Source organism: Myotis davidii, unplaced genomic scaffold, assembly GCF_000327345.1.
Source record: "Myotis davidii unplaced genomic scaffold, ASM32734v1 scaffold569, whole genome shotgun sequence".
NCBI lineage: Eukaryota > Metazoa > Chordata > Mammalia > Chiroptera > Vespertilionidae > Myotis > Myotis davidii.
The window spans coordinates 84,398-106,324 of NW_006299876.1; the positions used below are offsets into that span (position 1 = coordinate 84,398).

At 38.3% G+C, this 21,927-nt stretch overlaps 1 protein-coding gene across 1 annotated transcript in view; it reads right to left on the reverse strand.

Moving 5' to 3' along the window:
* The window catches only part of THOC2 (THO complex 2), a 118,041-nt gene that overhangs the window by 76,733 nt on the left and 19,381 nt on the right, over window positions 1-21,927 (reverse strand). Inside the window, exons 3-7 of the mRNA XM_015571960.1 lie at window positions 20,370-20,461; window positions 13,470-13,521; window positions 8,548-8,618; window positions 7,673-7,794; window positions 6,502-6,635 (exon numbers count right to left, since the gene is read on the reverse strand). Of these exons, the coding sequence (XP_015427446.1) occupies window positions 6,502-6,635; window positions 7,673-7,794; window positions 8,548-8,618; window positions 13,470-13,521; window positions 20,370-20,461 (471 nt within the window). The remainder of the gene's footprint in view (window positions 1-6,501; window positions 6,636-7,672; window positions 7,795-8,547; window positions 8,619-13,469; window positions 13,522-20,369; window positions 20,462-21,927) is intronic.

Here is a 21,927-nt window from a genome sequence, read left to right on the forward strand (position 1 = left end):
ATGTTACATGGAAATGTATTTCATATATATTGCTTTAAAATTTCTATTTTCATTGTGCTAGTGAACCATTGTTTTATTTAATAGTAGTACTCTATTGCCCGGCCAGTGTGGCTCAGTGAATTAAGCGTTGTCCCATGTACCAAGGCGTCACTGGTTCAATACCTGTCAGGGCACATGCCCGGGTTGTGGGCTTGGTCCCCAGTAGGGGCACTGCATGAGGTAGCCAATCAATGTTTCTCTCTCATCCATTGTTTTTTTCTCTTTCTCTCTTTCTCTTTCTCTCTCTCTCTCTCTCTCTCCAATAAAGACATATTTTTAAAAAAATAGTAGTATTCTATGAAGGCTAATCTATCAATGATCTGTACTATCAACTACCAATTTCTTTTTAGGTACAATTTAAGGAAGTAATCTAGAAGAGATATGTACTTTTATTTATGATAGATAACAACTTTTGCATCTTCCACAAATGAAAAACTGGCTTATGAATTTTCTATTAAATGTCTCAGTTGTCATCAGTTACTCCAATCAATTAGTATGACCTTTGCTACATAAAATGGAAAAAGTTACCAAACTAAGGATTTAGAAAATAATTTTTAAACCTTAGAAATTTGCTAAGTAACAGTTAAACTATTTCATACACAATGATATCTAATAACAATCAGTAAGCTTGAAGTGTCCAAAATCATTTTTTTCTAATGGCAGCTGTGGCAGAACATAGTCACTCTTGTGCTCAAGCATCTTAGAAAGGCTTTTGTCCAGCTCAAGCATCGACAGTCATGTGATCTAGAGATAAATCATAAGCCTAGCTCCCTAGCTCTATCACCAGCTACATTAATACACACACACACACACACACACACACACACACACACAGAGAGAGAGAGAGAGAGAGAGAGAGCGCCTTTATGCCTTTTGAGGAACAAATAGGGAACCATATTAAAAGAGAACAAGTGGAAAAATAAGAAAATGGCAGGCCTGTAACAGCCATGTATTCATTCTTTCATTTATATAAACATTGAATAATTAGCCAGTGTGCCAGGTGCTTGTGATACAGAGATTAAGAAAATGCCTTCCCTCCCTTGAGCAGAATTCACACCTTCTGAATGATACATCTTTGAAAAAAAATGCAATGAAAAGTAACTGAAGTTTCCCCCAAAGATGGACAAGATGGACAGTATATTAGATCAAGTGATTGCAACTACAGGCAAAGATATGATTAAACTGACAATGGCTTTTTTAGTAACAGGCCAAACTGAGATTCTTAACAACAACAAAAGACCAAGGTAATATTGTAAACATGACTGGATAAGATGTCCAGCCTGTACATTTCAGAGAAGAAAATGACAGTTTCAATCATCATGTTCCTGACAGAATGGACCTTATGAGACAAAGAAAAACCATGTTTTGAACAAAAGGACATGATCTGGCATCTAGAATTACTTTAGAAACAGGCAATGCTATGGCCTGATTGCTTGTGTCTGTCCTCCCTACCCACCGCCAGAATTCATATGCTAAAATTCTAATGCCAAATGTGATGATATCAGAAAGTAAGGGCCTTTGTGAGGGGATTAGGTCATGAAAGCAAAGCACTTATGAATAAGATCAATGCCCTTAAAAAAAGAGTTTCCGCCTGCCTGGCATGGTTCAGTGGTTGAGTGTCGACTTATGAACCTGGAGGTCACAGTTCAATTCCTGGTCAGGGCACATGCCCAGGTTGTGGGCTCCATCCCCAGTGTGCATCCCCAATCAATGCTCTCATATCAGTGATGTTTCCATCTCTCTCTCCCTCTCCCTTCCTCTCTCTGAAATCAATAATATATATATTTTAAAGACAGAGTTTTCTTAACCCTTCCATCATGTGAGGATACAGCAAGAAGCCATCAGTCTGCAACTGAGGCCCTTCATCAGAATTCAAGCATGCTAGCACCCTGATCTTGGGCTCCCAGCCTCCAGAATTATGAGAAATACCTTTTGGTTGTTTATAAGCCACCCAGTCGGTGGTATTTTGTTATAGCAGATCAAGTGAACTAAAATAGGCAATAAAGACCTATGCTAGACTATCCTATATAATAAAGAGGTAATATGCAAATTAACCCTCACACCCTCACAAAGATGGCTGCCTAGGAGGTGGAGCTTTTGACACTGGAATAGAAACCAACCAATCAGAACCAAATCTGGGTGAACTGCAAAGGCAGAACCTAAGGTGGGGGCTGAGGAGGGGTTTTAAGGGCAACAGCTGTTTGGTGTAAGGTGTAAGAAAGTGGTCCAATTTTTTAATGGCCGGTTTGACAGTATAGTGCATATGGCTAGCAATCAGTCTAGATATAGGGGTTATGTATTTTTGTCTGCCAAGAGCATCTCCTCCTGTTGAAAAAGGCTTCTTCCCACCCCCTTCCCCCCATTTAAGCAATCCTATCCTGTATAATCTATCTATATCAACAAAAGGGTAATATGCTAATTAGACTGGGTCAACCAGCCATCTTCTGGACAAAGCCGTGGTGGTGGTGGGGGCCGCACTGGCAGTTGGACATCCCCCAAAGGGTCCCCGATTGGAGAGGGTGCAGGCTGGGCTGAGGGAACCCCCCTCCATGCATGAATTCTGTGCACTGGGCCACTAGTTTCTAATAAATCACATTTGCAAAAAAAAAAAAATACATGTGTCAAGGCAAAAAATTACCAGAGAACCAAGATGAAGAAAAATGCACCTAACAAAATAAAAACATAATGCTAAAAAATAAACAACTGCTGCCATCTTTTTCATAGTAGAGAACAATAACTTCATAACTAGTCTGTAGTAAAGAAACTTTCAATAAAGCAAAAACTTAGGTAAACGAGACAGTCAACTGGCAGTCAAAGGGATAGGAAAGAATCAACACAGTAAGATGCTTCTAGGCAAAATGGCCCTTATAATCAAACTGGTCCAAAGTTAAATATTAGGCAGTCAAGATAAGGTAATCAACGAGGTTAGATGTCCCATAATCTTCTCAAGAATAAAATCATTTGGCTCAGAGTTTTATTTTGTTTTTAATGTTTCTCTGGTCACTTGACAAGCAACCAAGAGGACGTGTGAGACTGAAGGGGCAGAGCTATCACTTTGTATTTCCCCATCCCGTCAAATCTACAACCTTCAACGACAGGTAACAAATGAAGATCCTGGGGGGTTTGGTGAAGTAGGCTTTGATTCTGGATAAGAAGGAAAGGGTTAGAGTCTAAGCCAAAAAGAAGAACTATTTTCACACTCTTAAACTTAACTCAAGTAAACTAGCTCCATAACTAATTTTTAACCAGCACTTTTGATTTAAAGCAGGATCAGCATACTGGGTCAAATCCATTAGGCTTTTGTAAATAGTTTTCCTAGAACACACACACACTCATTTATTTACGTAATGCCTATGGCTGCTTTCATACTACAATGGCAGAGTTGTGTAACTGCAACAAAAAAAACCACATGGCCTACAAAACAAAACAAAATATTTGATCACCCTTTAGAAAAAAATTTTGCTGAGCACTAATTTAGAAGAAAAGAACACCTAGCTATTGCTTTTTTTGAAAGGCATTCAGAAGAATAGAGTGCTTATAAGTTTAGTTCATCGATCAAAGGACACCATATCTAACATCCTCTCCTCTAATTTCTGAAAGATGCATTTTGCCTTCTTGATGCAGGGATCATTTGTGTGGGGTCTATGACTTGGCAGCTCAAGACCCTAAACTAATCACTACCAATTCCTACTTAACAAGTTTTTCATATTTAATGTCAAACTTGAGATCACAACCACCATGAAGACTCATAATGGTTCTACTTCCTTGTTTGTTCATGTAGTAAATAGCCCCAGATGATCTGACAGGGTATAAACATTTTTTTTATTTAGGATATAAACATTTTGCTGCACCAGAATCATTTAGGGAGAATGTCTTCTAATTATAGGATGATATAAGAATTTATCCTGTGTCAACCAAATACCCTGAAATGTAAATGTAACTAAAATGCATACCTCCCAAACTAGATATCCGTTCTGCCAATGGCTGGTGAAAGAGATCACACCTGAGATAGATTTGTACGAGGTGTTATCTGTCTAAATTGTTCCTAAAGAGAAAACAATGGGAATAAACAAGGGGAAACATTAAAAAATGCCATGAAAAATAGAATGCTGTGTCAGTGATCTGCTCTGGCCAGATGAGACAAGGCCTGCATGGAATCTGCATTGAGAAGGAATTCAATAAATTCTAATGCTCATTAGAATTAGAATTCTTAACCTCAATTTTCATGTCAATGAAAAATTTCTTTCTTATACAAAGGGGGAGATGAGGGAGTCAGATAGCCAGACAGAAACAAACACTGAGCCAGGAAGATGAACTTTCTAAAATCCTCCATATCAAGGAAAAGATGCTAAGAATCACTATAAACTCTAACAGAAAGGAAGAAAGATTCATTCATTTTTCAACAAGTATTTATTCAGCATCTATATACCAGGCACTGAGGTTAGAGGTACTAAACAAAACAAAATTAGTTGTCCTCACGGAACTTACACTGACCCCCAGTGGGGGTCAGGAATAAAATACATTGCATTTTATACAGTGCTAAGTGCTCAGAAGAAAAATAGTGAGTGACAGGGAATGTTGAGAGGGGTGTCCAACAAAGGCTACTTGATGAGGCAACATCTGAGTGCTTCTGGACTAGTGTGCTTCACAGTACACTTGATGGACTAGAATAGAGGTTTAACCAAGAAACAAATTGTTTATACTCATGGAATATCCATGTGTGTCGTGGGCTTGCCGTTGTGATTGCCACATTGTTCTTTAGAGACAGTAACATAAGCCATTTTCTATAAGAGCAAAAAGTTCAAGAAAAGAAAGGAGTGTACATTTTCCCATTTAGATAAAAGCACACATTCAAAAAAATCGCTCCTTAAACTAGTCCCAAAACAACAAAGGACTAAAAAGGTTTTAATTCACAGGACAAAAAATAAAAGACAAAAGGACAGACAAGAGATGTCAATGAACAGGCAGATAAAACAAAAACAACTGAGGAGCTTACACAGGACAGAATTTTTATGTGGGAATACCATCTTAAGAAAGTACATGGCAGGATACAAGGATAGACGAAACTATAGCAAAGCAACACTGACAAGAATCCCAAGCTAGATCAAAATGCTTCGGGGGGAAATGTAGAGCCTACCCTGGAAAGAATAAAAAGGAAACTACAGGATTTTTTAAAATGGGTCACTGCCACACAGGTAAGCAAGTCTTACCTATGGGGTGGCTAGCCCTGCTGTTAAATTGACATCAGGAAGAAGTAGCAAAGAGAGTCAATTAGCTGCCAGAACTAGACTTACTTCAAAGAAAGGGGTAAATTTAAACCAGAAGCTCCTTACCTTCCATACCTGTTGATCACCAAAAGCCAAAGCTGGGTCCCTACACACAGCATTAGAGGAAGGGGATAAAGATTGGGATACTTCCTCTCTCTTAGTCATACATAAATTTCAAAAACAAAGAAAGAACTGAGAAATTGAGAATAAACACCCCCTAAAATATAACCGGTGAAGCAGGGAATATAACTTCTCTGAGAGGTCTCAAAATCTAAGACATCTAAGTGTTGCAAAATCTTCCCTAAAACAGTGTAACACTTAAAACATAATGGCAAAAATTCTTTCCATTCTTGAAAAATCAGTATTACCCTATTTTTCTACCATTCATTGCTCTTTCTATAGAAGCCAACTATTTCCTCCAAATGTTCAATGCAAATTTAAAAAGTAAATTCTATTTAAAAGATAGGGAGAATAACACTTTCCTATCTGTTACACTTTTACAGCATCTGCTACACTTACTTTAATAGACTGTTGTAAATATAAAATAAGGTGCATATCAATGTCCCTGGTAAAGATATTTTTAAATCAAGTTCAAAAGAACTAAACATTTTCAAGTTTTAGGAGTTCACACCAAAGATTTTATTGTAGTTTCACATTAGCTTACTTATTATCTGCCCCCTTTAAGATTATTAAAAAATACTTACAATTAAAAATAGAAATACTAGAGAGAGCAGAAACTAATACAAACACCACAGGTAACAGTGACAAAAAAGATTTCTCATAAATATCATCCCAAATTTAATTATTACTGATAAAAATCTTAAAGTACAAGCTGGACACTTCTTTCATTTCTTAATTTAAAAAGGCCTATAGAGAATACACTCATTTCTTCTTTATGGATATTCTGCACAGCTAAAAAAAAACTATCTTGCCCTGGCCGTGTTGCTCAGTAGTTAGAGCATTGGCCCACACACTGAAGGGTCTCGAGTTGAATTTCTGGTCAAGGGTACATACCTCGGTTGCAGGTTCAAACCCCAGCCCCAGTATGGGGCGGGAGGCAACCAGTCGATGTCTCTCACATCGATGTTTCTCCCCTCACCCTGCCCCCACACACACACACACACTGTGGGTGAGGATTAACAAAAATAAAAACCTTATGTTTATAACACATACTATATATAGATATATGTCTTACCTATTAAAGATTTGATATTTTCTAAGATTAAATCACTAGTAATATTTCCCAATAAATCTTGCCCCAATTTAGCAATCAGTTTAGCATAGCCTTCATTCTCTTCTCTTAACAAATTGAATTTTTGCTGCTTATAACTGAAATTACATAAACATCATAAAGGAGATAAAATTAATTTCAATTAACAAGCTTGAATAAAGTAATGTACTGTTACTGAATTTTCTTATCTCTAATATATATATACTTTTAGGATAGAAAATTACTGTTGTTCATAAGACACACCCCAATGTTAATTACACAGGTGAAACCAGTAACACAAGGAAAAGATATGGCTAATCCCAAGGAACAATAACAACACTATTTCCATCACTGACTAAGAATATACCTAGATTATAGACATAGCTATATTTTATTGGTAATAATGAAAGCACTGAACATTATTTTAAATATTAACATTGGTTTCACATGATAATGTTCACTGCTGACTCATTGGCTACTTTTAAAAGAAACAAGGACACATGTAATACCTTAATCAATAAAGAAAATTTTTAATAAAGAAAGAAACACAAGACACATGCTAACAGCAACAAAATAAAATCTTCAAACTGCCTTTAGAAAGTTGGTGACAGAAGATGATTTGACTTTGGGTGGAGGGCACACAATACAATATACAGATCATGTACCATAGAAATATACACTTGAGGCAGTGCTTCTAGAGCAGTGATTCTCAACCTTCTGGCCCTTTAAATACAGTTCCTCATGTTGTGACCCCCAACCATAAAATTATTTTCGTTGCTACTTCATAACTGTAATTCTGCTACTGTTGTGAATCATAATGTAAATATCGGATATGCAGGATGGTCTTAGGCGACCCCTGTGAAAGGGTCGTTCAACCTCCAAAGGGGTCGCGACCCACAGGTTGAGGACCACTGTTCTAGAGCCTGCCCACCCCAACTTCTTGGTGCCCGAGGGTGTATTATTTCCCTTTAATTCACAATAAAATCTTAACTTCACGTTTAAACTTTTAAAAAAAGAGATATATACTTGAAACTTATATGATCCTATTAACTAATGTCACTCTATAAATTTAAAAAAGAAACTTCTAGTATTCAAAATGAGAACTAAAACACATACGCGGGTACTTGATGTACAACATAAAAATGCATGTACTTACAAGAGTTTTGTCTTGATTTTAACTGACTTTTGATTGAATTGCTGTGATTGTTTGATAAGCCCTAATGATTCCAATGTTTCTGGATCCAAGCGTTCCTTTAGAACTGTGTCTGAAACTAAATACTGTATTTGAAAATATTAAAGGACATTTATTATTCAGCATTCCAACTGTGCATTCACAATCTTAAATACACTCAAAATAATTAATGAAAATATCACATTAGATATCAGCTTATAATTTATAACAAAATTAAAAACTTCAACAAAAATGATGACTCTCCAAATATTGAAAAATACAACATAGCTTTTTTAATAAACTTGCTAAGAAAGTCTATGCATGGTATTTACAGCCTATTGAGTCTGTCAACTGCATTTTCTTTAAGACAATACAGCACTTAAGCCTTCTTTGATTTCTACGGTTTAGGTCAAATAATTCTAATACAGAAAAAACAAAGACATTCTTCTAGGTCTGAGTAATGGCATTTCTCCCTGGTTCTAAATTAATGAACATAAAATCGTTTCATAGACAATGATTATAACAAGTTCTAGAATCTATTGTTTTTAAATTACCTCCATACTTTTTCTCCTTGCCTAATAAAGAGTTTATGAAAAATTGATTGTTTAAAAGATGTCCACATCATTTCTTCTCACTTGCTAGATGCTTACCTTTTTACTCAGTTAGAGACCTACTAGGTCAGGAATGGAAATGACATGGTAGCATGTCTAATTTTACAAAGCATTCCATTTCAAAACCCAAATCATACCTTATAATCAACTGAATGTCAATATCCTTCTCCATTAACATGATTAACTGTGATTATATTATAATTGTTCAATGTAAAATTTAGAAAGGGAATGTATTTTTTAAAAACTTACCAAACACGCTAATACCAATTGTGTAAAATAGTCTCTCTTGCTTTTTTCTTCTAAACAATTTGTCTCAATATCTACAATGACGAGGAGAAAAAAAGATGAAAATTTAACTGATTTTTCTAGACTCTCTCCAGAACTATAATAATATACTTATTTTCTTTAAAACTAGCTTATTTTAAAATATTTCATTCTGAATTTAGAAAAAAATTTTTTTAACTATGTTAAAAGTATGAGATGCCCTTCATATGCATATGAATGCTTAGCATTAATTTCTCCTGATTCTGGAGACTGATCCTGGGATCAATGGCATATTCATAAAATGAGCTATGTTCTATGGCACTGGAAGAAACAGTTTCAAAAAAATACTGTTTTCCCATGGACACGGGCAATAGGGTAGTGAAGGCCTGGGAGGTGGGGAGGGACTGGGAGGTGGGGTGTGAAGGGAGGGAAATGGGAGATACCTGTAATTCTATCAACAATAAAAATATATTTAAAAAATACTGTTTTCCCATGGACACGGGCAATAGGGTAGTGAAGGCCTGGGAGGTGGGGAGGGACTGGGAGGTGGGGTGTGAAGGGAGGGAAATGGGAGATACCTGTAATTCTATCAACAATAAAAATATATTTAAAAAATACTGTTTTCAGAAATGGAAATATTAACTTTTTAAATAATATATTTTATTTAACATAAAAGATCCAAAATGTTTAAGCCAAGTTTAAATGACCACATTAGAGACGCTAAAGAAAAGATTCCTTCATTGGGTGAAAACTGAACTGGGTGACAACAAAGATTTCTTCTTATACGAAAGAACCTATTACTCATGAAGATCAAATCTTTAACCTTGGCTACCTTGGTAGCATGTACCATGTTCTAACCAAGCTACCTTGCCACCAACTCTATAAAAAGAGAGTACTAAAATATATTTTTAACATCTTATTTTGAATTACAAGTCTATTTAGCAAACAAAAATTTATTCAAGATTTTGTTTTCTTCCTACTGAAATATTTATAAAAACTGTGATCTCCATGAGTTTCAGTAAATTATTCAGAAAATTTCTTTCAAACAACTTTCTGGTCTGAAGTATAGAGGAAATAAAATAATTAGCTCTAAATGCCAAGCATCAAAAATTTCAACCAGGATTGGCAAGATTACAAGGCTGATCTCAGGATTGTTGCTTTCACTAACTGCATACTATTCTCCTATTTTTAAAGTCAACTCATAATTTAGAATGTGCTATAGAGTCACAAATTTTAGTAATGTAATAAGAAGTGTCCTATTAGGGTTCTAGGGTCTTCCCAAACAGATGTCCTACCACTGCTTGCTTTAGTTTACTTTCTATTGCTATCACTAAGAATGAAGAGAGAAGAGGATATATCATCAAAGATATCTACATTTTCCTGGCCCTTCTCCATTTTCCCTTCCTGGACAAGTGTCATTTCCCAATATTTTGGCCACTTTAGATAAGCACACAGTCAACTCAAGTGTATTAAAGGAATTTCAGGTGTAATTTATGCAATGTAAACTGCAGTACAATCTCAACCTCTCAATAAGACTTTTAATCCATGGGTATCTCGCTCATCTCCCCCCCCCCTTCCAGGAGCTCCTAGTTGTCTCCCTGTTATCTGGTCTTATGGTCTCTCCTCAGCCTATAACTTCAAGGATACTGATTGTGCGAGGTCAGGACTAAACTGGGCCTATTATTTTAACCAACATGTATGTACCTACCATCCAAGGCCCTTAAGTCCCTAAGATCTACTCCCAAGGTTCCTAAGATAGAGCACCTGGGTAGCAGGTTCTTCTTCAGATGAATTCTGCTCTCCCTCCTCTTAGCCATCTGACCTGATTAAGATACCACTCTGTGTTCTAACCATGTTAGGAAATACTTAATAGGACATCAGTAAATTTCTTAGCTGATCTCTCGTGTCTGTCTCTCTGTCTCTCTGTCTCTCTCTCTCTCTCTCTCTCCCCCTCTCCCTCCCTCCCTCCCTCCCTCCCTCTTGTGCTATCACTTTAATCTCCCCTATGGTTTTACTAAAAAGCCCTCAGCCTTTTCCAACTCTAGGTCCCAATATTACCAACCACTGACCCAAGGTCAGCACGTCAAGTTACATCAGACACCCCCCCCCCCTTTTCAGGTTAATAGAGGTCTCAGATCCCCTCACCCTTACATGATTGTTGTTTTTTAAAAAAAATAAAATTGATATCTTAACCAGGAAAGTTATCTGGTCTTATGGTCCGCCTTCATTTGCACTCATTTGTGGTATAACTGTTAAAATATTAGAAAGACAACATGATGTAGTAAAAAGATCATGGGCTCTAGAACTAAAAAGATCCAGGTCCAAACCCTGCCTTACAGGCTGCATGGCCTTAAAAAAAAGTAAAATCATTTCTCTGAGCTTCAATTTTGTGACCTCTACAACTACCATACACAAGTTGCTGTGAGGATTAAGATGAAATTAAATGTTTAACACAATGACTAGAACATAGGTTTTCCAAAAAAATGGCACCTACATTATTACTATTTTCATCACCATCATCATCATCATCGTCGTCATTTTTAGTATTAGAGAAGCTCATGTTCTTACTCCTATTGCACTACCTTGATCTGGGGTCACCCTTGGATCATTTTTTTCTGCCAAGGGTGGGGGTATGTGAGTGAGGGGGCAGATGAGGGAAATTCTCTTTCCAAGTTTGCTGTCCTAAATATTGCTTGTAATAATGGGCTGGATAGGCTAAAAGAAATTTCCCAAGAGCAACCAAACATCATCATCGTGAATTCACGTTACTAGTAAGAAGCAATGACTTGTAAGAATAATTCATATTACTAAATACCTATGAAGAGAAATATATCCCAATAAAATAAATCAAAAAAATTATTTGGACTTACTAAGCTGATAATGGATGAATACTCAGAGATAGACATAAAATATACTCCTGACACTATCAAAAAATAAGTTTCCATGAAATGTTATCTATAATCGTTTTCAGTCTTACAAATTTACAGTAAAAGCAATTTTTAAATTGAAATTTGTTTGTAACAAAGTAATGTTTGTAACATATAGTCATATCCATAGTGCCTGTTTTGAAAATGAAGTTTAAAAGGTTTTTTGTTGTTGGTATAAACCAGGAAAGTTTTAAGATTGAAAAAAGACACTACTCATAATTATGCCAGGGAAAACAAAACAAGACTGGGACATATGGTCACCCTATCAATGGTCTGCGCTTTTCATTTCTCACAGAGTCCATACATTTTCACCGGTTTCTGCATAACTGCTGTTATGAAATCTTAAACATCCAAAAGGATCAAGCACCAGGCATTTACATTTGTTAAGATCAAATTCCAGGCTCTCAGTAAGACATTTAACTAACCTATCTAATTCCAGGAATTAATGAGCTAAAATAATTCATTCCAGTTTGACAAACTCTTTTAAATCTTTTTGTTGTTCTCCCCACTGTTACCATAGTGGAGGACATTTTCCAAGGAGGTAGCCTTAAGAGAGCAACATCTTGTTGAGACTAACAGTTGAGACACACAGTAAACGTGACTGAACCCCATTAGGGCCTCTACATAAACTTGAGGATTCTGGCAGGCAGGTATGGAGACCTACTAGTCTTGCAGCCCTAGGAGACAAGCTTTGTAGGTAAGTTCCCTTATTAAACCTGCCACCTACTAATCTTGAGCAGTCGGCCTCTTCAATATCTCCTTGCCCTCTGTTTAAGGGGCCAATTTGCCAATTCACATGCATCTGTGTCTAAACTATATGCAGTCTTCTCTGGATTTACCCCTTTTCTCTTTTATGTAAATGGAATTATGCTTTTTTTAATATTCTGTAAGTTGCTTATTTTGGTCAATATTATTATTTTATATTTATTCATATGGATGCATGTAGCTAAAGAGCATTCATATTTACTGTTGTCTTGTACAGGTTACAGCCCCTCATTATATATTCTTCAGATTTCATAAGGTTAAGTCTTATTTTAAACTGAGTATTATAATATCTAGCAATGTTTGCTATTGGATCAAAGTTACAGAAAGCCTAAGACTGATGGGGAAAACTGCTGTTATTTTAATTCAGATCTAAAATTAGAGAAATGAATTTGTAATACACGTTATTTTTTAAATCCATACTTCCCATGAAGAGATACTACTTTTTGTAAAGGAAATAATCCTTATTGGCGAGCACACCTGTGCCCTGTGCCTTTCCCATTCCCTTCTTCTTGCTTCCAGGTACGTTCTCTTAGCCTTTCCCTCTTCTAAGCTCCAAGCAGTCTTTTGCTTCTGTAACTCGTTTCCTGAGCCTTCGCAGCCCAACTGGCTCACTTGTACTACCTCTGTAACTTTCTAAATATACTTTCTCTTATAATTTGGGGGGGGGAGAAATATTCCTTTTTTATATTGCATGAATTCTTATTTATCTGAACAAATAGAGAAGGTGCTATTTCCAAAACTGGTTCCTCATCCTCAAAACAAAACGAATTTTTATTATTTTGGCTTTTATTGCTCTTTCTAAAATTAAGAGTAATCAAGAGTAGAAAAGCAAAGTATCTCTTGAGTGTCCTAAGTTTGAGATTCTGACATGTATGGCATAAGATTAATTATACTAAATTGGAATAACTCAGACTAACAGCTTCAGAAAACTTGGCTTATTTATTTTAAATGACTTAATTTAGCTCAATTTTATATAAAGATACAATCTGGGAAACTCAAACTATTTGAATTATAAACTTAGTTTATAAATAGTGATTATACTTACATTTGACTTAGAATATTATACTCTTTATAAAGTAAAAAAAAAAATGTAGTCTAGATCTTAAGAAACATTTATACATTGGTAAAATCCTTAGGTTGAAAAGAAACAATTTAACACAGTACATTAATTTACCAAACAGCACTTTACAGGTAAAATAAAGGATTAATACCTACCTAGTATGCAGAATACATCAGCAAGAATGGAAGGCAAATCCTCACGAAATTCCTAATTTTAAAAATAGAATTATTCATAGTAAATACTACAATAACACACCAGCAAGTATTATGGCTTCAGGCTAACACTCTTCAGCAATAAAACTGAAAAACTGACAAAACCTCAACACCACTATGTTGACAAAAATATTCAAGTTTCATAATATAGAGAAATAAAAAATGGGAGACAATTATGGGAAAACATGGTTAAATGTCTACCATGAAATACCTGATTTTAAAAAAACAACAACACAGAAACCTAAATAAGCACCTCAGGAAATATTAAAGAGCACAAACAAGTAACATTTTTCCAATGAAGTTTCATGTTAGAAACCACTGGAATCTGGGGTACCTCACACCTACACCTAAAGCAAGACTGTTAAAATGGTACATTTTTAAACCAAAACTTTAAATGCTGTGCTTGTGCCTAAGCAACATTGATATATGCAAAAATCATAGTGGTAACAGAAATCTAAAAAATACAAAAACAATTACAAGCTATTGTTCAATAACTCAAGATTCTCTGAAAATGAAAATAATTACCATAAATGCATCTTTATTTTCCTTATGCACTGATGCCTGTAGCATTTGGAGAAACTGACCCAAAATTCTCCACTCATTTCTGCATGAAAACTTCAGCACTTCCCGCTCCCATGCCCAATTTTAGAGCCATTTTCCATTAATACGGATCACAGTTCAACTATTGCAATTAGTTTGCTGGCATGATAGCAACCCTAAAATTAACCTATTTTCAGAGACTAAAGGAAAGAAATTTCATTCTAAAGAACAAACTGACATCTGTAAGAGATTTGCAAGATATGTTTCTGTGGCTAAGATATGGGATAGTGAGACTGAGACTATGAGGAAGACATGACAAAGATAATCCAGCTGCAGAAGTATCTATCCTATATAATAAAAGCCTAGGTGGCAAGGCGTTTAGGGGGCAATCAGGGTAGCAGGCAGGCAAGGAGTTAGGAGCCAGCAGTCCCGGATTGTGTGAGGGTTTGCACGATGCCCTCGTGCAACACCTTCACATGATGTCATCACAAGATGTCCACCACAAGATGCCCACTACAACATGGATGGCAGGGGAGGGCAGTTGTGGGCGAGATCAGGCCAGCAGGGTAGGGCAGTTGGGGGTGACCAGACCATCAGAGGAGGGCAGTTGGGGGCAACCAGGCTGGCAGGGGGGAGGGCAGTTGGGGGCGATCAGGCTGGCAGGGGAGGGCAGTTGGGGGCAAAATCAGGCCAGCAGGGGGGCGTTTAGGGGGCAATCAGGGTAGCAGGCAGGCAAGGAGTTAGGAGCCAGCAGTCCCGGATTGTGTGAGGGATGCCCGACTGCCAGCAGTTGCACATCCCCCAAGGCATCCCAGGTTGGAGAGGGTGCAGGCCGGGCTGAGGGACAACCCCCCTCCCATGCACAAATTTCGTGCACTGGACTTCTAGTATATATATACAGAAGGAATATGGAAAATTAGGCCAGGACGCCATAATGGGTCACGACCGGACAGGAGGAAGTTGTGCGCACAGGTGAGGCCTGGAGCAGAAACGGGGGGCCAGTGAGCCACTGTACCTTGGCTCGGGTCGGCCCCCCAGAGCCGGAGCGGACACAGACACTGACAGGGGGGGCCAGTCAACAACCTCCGTGGCCGAGTGCAGTCCTGGAAAGGAGACGGTGGGCCTGCCTCTCGCGGAAGCAGCACGGCTCCCTCCCGCCTCCCGGGGAATCTGCACCGGTCCCTCCCGACTCCCATGGACGCCAGCAGCTCACTTCCGCCTCCTGCAGAAGCCGCACAGCTCCCGTGGAAGCAGCGCAGCTCCCGTGGAAGCAGCGCAGCTCCCGGTGGTGCACTGTGCTTCCCGCTGGCTCCAGCAGAAGCAGCGGACAGCCTACTGCGTGCGATATCGCGTGATGGGCTACTTGTATATATATAAAATCACTAAAGACTCAAAGGAAAGGGGAAGGTAAGAACCAAACACGCATTAAATTCTCCTGGACTATTCATTTTCAATAAAGTATTAGGCTCAGTTTCCAAAACCACACTAAACCCTACACTGATGCCCAATTTACAGAATGAAATAAACTTAATTGTAGACCAGACTTTAGTCTCAACTTTCTTAAGGGCTATGAACTTTGGCTATGTCTACTTAAATGAAAGTACTCGAGCTGAAAACCAGAAATACAGAGCAAGACAAGAGTTTTCAAAGATGTTAAGAAACAGACTATTCCAACTTGACTTAGGGTGGTAAACAAACTATACAGTGTTATAGAGTTGTGCATCTGAAACCTGTATAATTTTATTAACCAGTGTCACCCCAATAAATTCCAAAAAAAGAGAGCGAGAGAAAGAAATAGACTACTCCAACATAGCTAATGATGCTATTATCAGATAGACAGTTCAGGGATAAAAGAGAAACTCATTAAAGCCCTACTGCTCAAATACATATCAATATGACAGGGGGAGATCACAACAGCTAAACACAGAAGTTTTTTAAGACTATCCCCGGGAAGAACCAAGATAGCGGCATAGGTAAATGCCACCTCCCACAACCACATCAAAATTACATTTACAATACTGAACAACCATCATTCAGAACTGCCTGAAAACTGGCTGAATGGAAGTCCTACAACTAGAGAAGAAGAAAGCACATTGAGACTGGTAGGAGGGGCAGAGGCATGGAACGGGCTGGGCTGGCACCCAGGTGTGCCGTTTTTTTAAATCTGGAGATTGTCTCGGCAGAGGCTGCCTACGAGGAGCAAAGGGGCCCAGCCCCACACCAGACCCTCAGCCCAGGGTTCTAGAGCTGGGAAGAAAAGTCCCCCTAACTACAGGCAGTAAAAAGCAGTAGGGATGATAGCTAAGTGATACTGAGGCTGCTGTAGACCTAACTGTTCCTTTTAAAGGGCCAGCACACAAACTTACTCGGCCTCGATACCTCCAAGCTCCAGCACTGGGTGGCTTTTGGGGACCCAGACACATATCTGGAGGAACTGGATTGTCTGACATCGGGGCAGGAAGTCGGGGTGGCTTTCTCCCAGACAAGAGTGCTAGCAGGGATCATTGTTCTTGTGCTGAAATCTCCCCTATCATATAGCTGACTGACACAGGCTATATCTGACTCTTCATCAGCCTGGCTAACACTGTTTGCTCCACCCTGGTGATTCCTTGAGATCCTGCCCTATCCAATTTGCAGTCCCACCCAAGCTCTTTGCAGCAGCTTTCCCATATGAATGGCCTTTCCTGGCTCAGACTTCAGACTTCGCTAAAATCTCTCAAACTGCAGCTGGTGTCAGCGTGCTCCATACCTATCAATAAAAAGCACAAGACCCAGCAATAGCACCAGCCTGCCTTGCTTCACAGCTGGGCCTCATCTGGGCACTTTCAAGCATAATACAAATAGCAGCCATCTGCAGATCTCTCTGTAGCTCCTGCCAGGTAGCCACAGGCAGTGGCTGACTTTGCACCTCCCTGGAGGCACCAGAGCCAGTGCACCCAGTGAACAGTTTCAGATCATAATAGATTACAAATCCACACATCCACAAGAGACACACTCAAGGGGCAGATTCAGTGAGCACCAAAGCCCCACAAGGTGTTTCCTACATAGCAGCTCTCCCACTGTAGTCACAGCTGGTCCTCACAGCCAATTGGCCTAGAGATCAATTCCTCCCAGTGACACCAACAGCAATAAAGGCTCAACTACAAGACTGTGTACACAGGGGTACACCTAGAATGCCCAGCCCAGGTGACTGGGGAGGCTGAGCCACTGGGCCTTACAGGACACCTAATACACAAGGCCACTCCATCAATTCCAGGAGACATAACAACTCTACCTATACACAGAAACAAACAGGGAAGCAGCCAAAATGCAGAGATAAAAAACATGTCACAAATGAAAGAAATGGAAGCAAGCAAACTACTAGATACAGAGTTCAAAACCATGGTTATAAGGTTACTCAAAGATTTTCATGAGACCTTAAGGGACTTAGTGAGAATTTCAAGGATCCTAGTGAGAATATCAAAGACATGAAAAAGGAACAGTCAGAAATTAAGCACACACTAACTGAAATAAAGAATAATTTACAGCCCTGGCTGGTTTGGCTAAGTGGATAAAGCGTCAGCCTACAGACTGAAGGGTCCTGGGTTCAATTCCAGTCAAAAGCACATGCCCAGGTTGCAGGCTCAATGCCCAGTGGAGGGTGTGCGGGAGACAGCTGATCAGTGATTCTGTCTCATCATTGATGTTTCTATCGCCTCTCCCTCTCCTTTTCTCTCTGAAATCAACAAAAATACATTTAAAAATATAATTTCAGGGTATCAACAGTAGATGATTCCAAGAATCAAATCAATTTGGAATATGAGGAAGTAAAAAACACCCAGTTAGAATAGCAAAAGGAAAAAAGAATCCAAAAATATGAAGATAGTATAAGGAGCCTCTGGGACTTCAAGCTTACCAACATTCACATTATGGAGGTGGCAGAAGGAGAAGAGAGAGAGCAAAATATTGAAAAGCTTCATAAACAAGAAAAAGCTAGAGGAGTTCATCACCACCAAACCAGTATTATATGAAATGCTGAAGGGTATTCTTTCAGAAGTGGAAGAAGAAGAAGAAAAAGATAAAAAAATATGAACAATAAAATAGCAATAAATACATATCTATTAACAACTGAATTTAAAAATCAAAATAAAAGAACAAGAAATATAATGAACAAAATAAACTGGTGAATAAAATAAAATCAGAAGCATGGAAACATGGAACACACTGACAAATCTCAGAGGAAAGTGAAGAGGGAGGTGGGAAGAGATTAACCAAAGATCTTACCTATGGACACAGAAAATAGGGTGGTGAAGGACTGGAGAGGGACAGGGCAGGAAACGGGAGGAGGGGTGGCAATAGGGGTGGGGGGAAGGGAATATCTGTAATACTCTCAACAATAAAGACTTAAAAAGCTTAAAAAAAAACTATCCCCAGAAAAGCACAAAAAAAAATCATACAAAGCAGATTACCTATCCTAACAGAAAGAGACTAGAAGCTTAAGGCAGCACAAGGGAAATTTGCACTAATATCAAAAAGCTCCAGGTCCTATCTCAATAATGCTTATTATTAAAGGTGTTCTCAACTGGACAGAGGATTTTACTTAAATAAGTTTAAAATCCAGCCTAGCAGAATAATACACCACTTGTAAAAATTCAAATTTAACTACTGGTTTACAATAAACACCCTAACACCCTTACAATTTCAGAGCTCATCTTTCAATTCAAATACCAAACCACCATGAAAAGCATATAGACTGAATCTAACTTAAATCCTATCCTATATAATAAAAGCCTAATATGCTAAGTGTCTGACTGTTCATTTGAACATTTGACCAGTTGCTATGATACAAACTGACCACCAGGGGACAGAAGCTCCAACCAGTAGGTTAGCTTGCTGCTGGGGTCTGGCCAATTGGGACTGGGCGAAATGGGCCAGACACACCCTGGAGTCCTCCTGTGGTCCCTCCCCGACCCTGATGGCGCACCAGTGGAGTCCTCAGCCTGGCCTGCACCCTCTCGCAATCCAGAACCCCTTGCGGGATGTCAGAGAGCTGGTTTTGGCCCGATCCCTGCAGGCCAGGCCAAGGGACCCCACTGGTGCACGGTCCTCTAGTTCTCTAATAAACAGCCTGACCAGTGTGGCTCAGTGGTTAAGTGTCAACCTATGAACCAGGAGGTCATGGTCTGATTCCCAATCAGGGCATATGTCCAGGTTGCAGGCTTCATCCCCAATGTGGGGTGTGTGGGAGGCAGCCAATCAATGATTCTCTCTCATCACTGATGTTTCTATCTCTCCCACCCCCTTTCTCTATGAAATCAATATTTTTTTTTAATTCTCTAATAAGTGAAACAGATGCCCAGGGTGGCTCAGTGGTTGAGCATAGACCAGCCGTGGAGGAGGTCATGGCTCAATTCCTGGTCAGGGTACATGCCTGGATTGTAGGCTCAGTCCCCAGTGGGGGACGTGCAGGTAGCAGTCAATCAATGATTCCCTCTCATCACTGATGTTTCTATCTCTCCCTCCCTCTCTGAAATCAATTAAAAAAAATTTTAATGATTTTTCAACACTAGATCCCCCAGCTCCTATTGGCAGTTGAGTTTGCAAACCTTGATCTAAGGTGCCTCTATTAGCCAAGATTGTTTCCATTGCTACAGAGTGCACATGCTTGGGTTGAGGGCTCAATCCCTAGTAGGGAGTGTGCAGCAGGCAGCTGATCAATGATTCTCTCTCAGTATTGATGTTTCTATCTCTCTCACCCTCTCCCTTCCTCTCTCTGAAATCAATAAAAACATATTTTTAAAAAAGAATAAAACAGAATAATCACATAAAGTTTAGGAAAAAATCTAGTTAACGTATTCTAAAACCAGTAAACACATGAAAATTGGCATCAAGTGAACATTAGAGCTATGCAGCCTCAATTTAAAATAATTAAATTCTCAATTTAAAAATATAATTTCTAAACATAACCACAAACAAAAGAAAATGCTTTGATATGCTATATTGGGAGAAAAAGATTCCTGGTCAAATTATTTTTTATAGTACCCTTTTAAATTAACTATATCTTGATTTCATTACAATGCCGGGGTTTTGTTTTGTGTGTGTGTGTGTGTTTTTGCCCTCCCATCTTACATAACATTCTTTTGCTTTACTCACAACCAGACAAAAAGACTAAAATATCTTTATTTGTCTAGCAACAATGACTTACCAACATTACCTTAAAGCATTTCATTTTTGAAATGCAAATTATACACTTCAAAGATGTTTGTATCAAATGCAAAAGAAATAGGCAACAATTATTACATTAAAAAGCATATACATACTTACACTAATGTCATTAAAAACATTAGATGCCTGTTCATGCTTTAGGTTCCCTTTAATGACATGGTATGATAATTCATAGAGAACTTGCTGGAAATCTGTTGACCATAAAAGAAAGAATGTAAGTACACAGAATGTAAGAAAAGCAGAATCTCTGGAGAAGACCTATATATTTCCTACTTTTCAGATTTATCATAAACATCAACAATAAGAAAAAGTATACATCTAATGCTTTAGCATATTTTTTCCTTTCATTTTCACAAAAACACAATACTAAAAGAGTAGGAAAAAGTTAATGTTGGCTCCACTACTATAACATAATTACTGCTTGATAATTTCCTTCTAATATGTCTATATATTTTACATATTTGCATTTACAGTGCTCATCATTTCGTATTCTAATATCCCCCCACTTTTAAAAGCATTTTCTCAAAATCCAAAGCCTCTAAAATTATTTTCATTTTCAGTGACTTCACAGAATGCCAACAAGTGTATATAAACTAAATTAACCATTCCTCTCAGAAGCAAATTTCACAGATTTTTTAAAAACACTGGGTATATCTGCAACTAATGGCGAATTTTGTAATCAAAGAAAACACGATAATTTCAAAAGAAACATCAAAAGTGCTTTATTCAAAGTAATGTCCATTACTAGCTACACATTTCCCCCATCTTTCAGGTAATTTGTGAATATCATCCCAATAGAACTTTTCCTGTTTTGAGGCAAACCATTCAGAGACCCAATTTTCCACTTCTTCCTACGTTTTGAAGGGCTGCTCAGAAAGTGCATGTGCCATTGATCAGAACCGGTGATAATCTGAAGGAGCAAGGCCTGATGAATACAGGGGGTGGGTTAATCCTTCCCAGAAAGACCTTTCAACGTGTCTTTAACTGGTTTTGAAGTGTGTGATGGTGCATCATCATGAAGCAAAATTACTTTGCCGTGTCTTCCGGCCCATTCTGGTCGTTTCATGATCAAAGAGTGGTTCAAATTGATTATTTGCTGTCAGTAGCAATCAGTATTAATGGTTTCACCTGGTTTTAGAAGCTCATAATACACCACACCTTCCTGATCCCACCAAACGCAGAGCATTGTCTTCTTTCCGAAGCAATTAGGCCTTGTGTTGAGGTTGATGGTTAACCTGGATCAACCCATGATTTTGTGCATTTGGGATTCTCAAAATAAATCCACTTTTCATCGCCAGTCACAATTCCATGCAAAAAAGACTTTCGTGCTGTTGAAGCAACAGCTTACTGATGACTTTTCGGTTTTCCACTTGTCTTTCGTTCAGTTGATGTGGCATCCATTTTCCTTCCTTTAAAATCTTTCCCATTGCTTGTAAACAATTGGAAATTGTTTGCTGAGAAAAGTTTAATCTTTCTGAAAGTTGATTTTTAGTTTGACACACATCTTCAACCAATAATGCTTGTAATTGTTGGTCTTCAAACTTTTTTGGTTGACCTGGACGTTCTTTGTCTTTCACATAGAAATCATCACTTTTAAAGCATTTAAACCAGCATTCACAAGTATCTTGAGATGAAGCATGGTCACCATAAGCTTCCC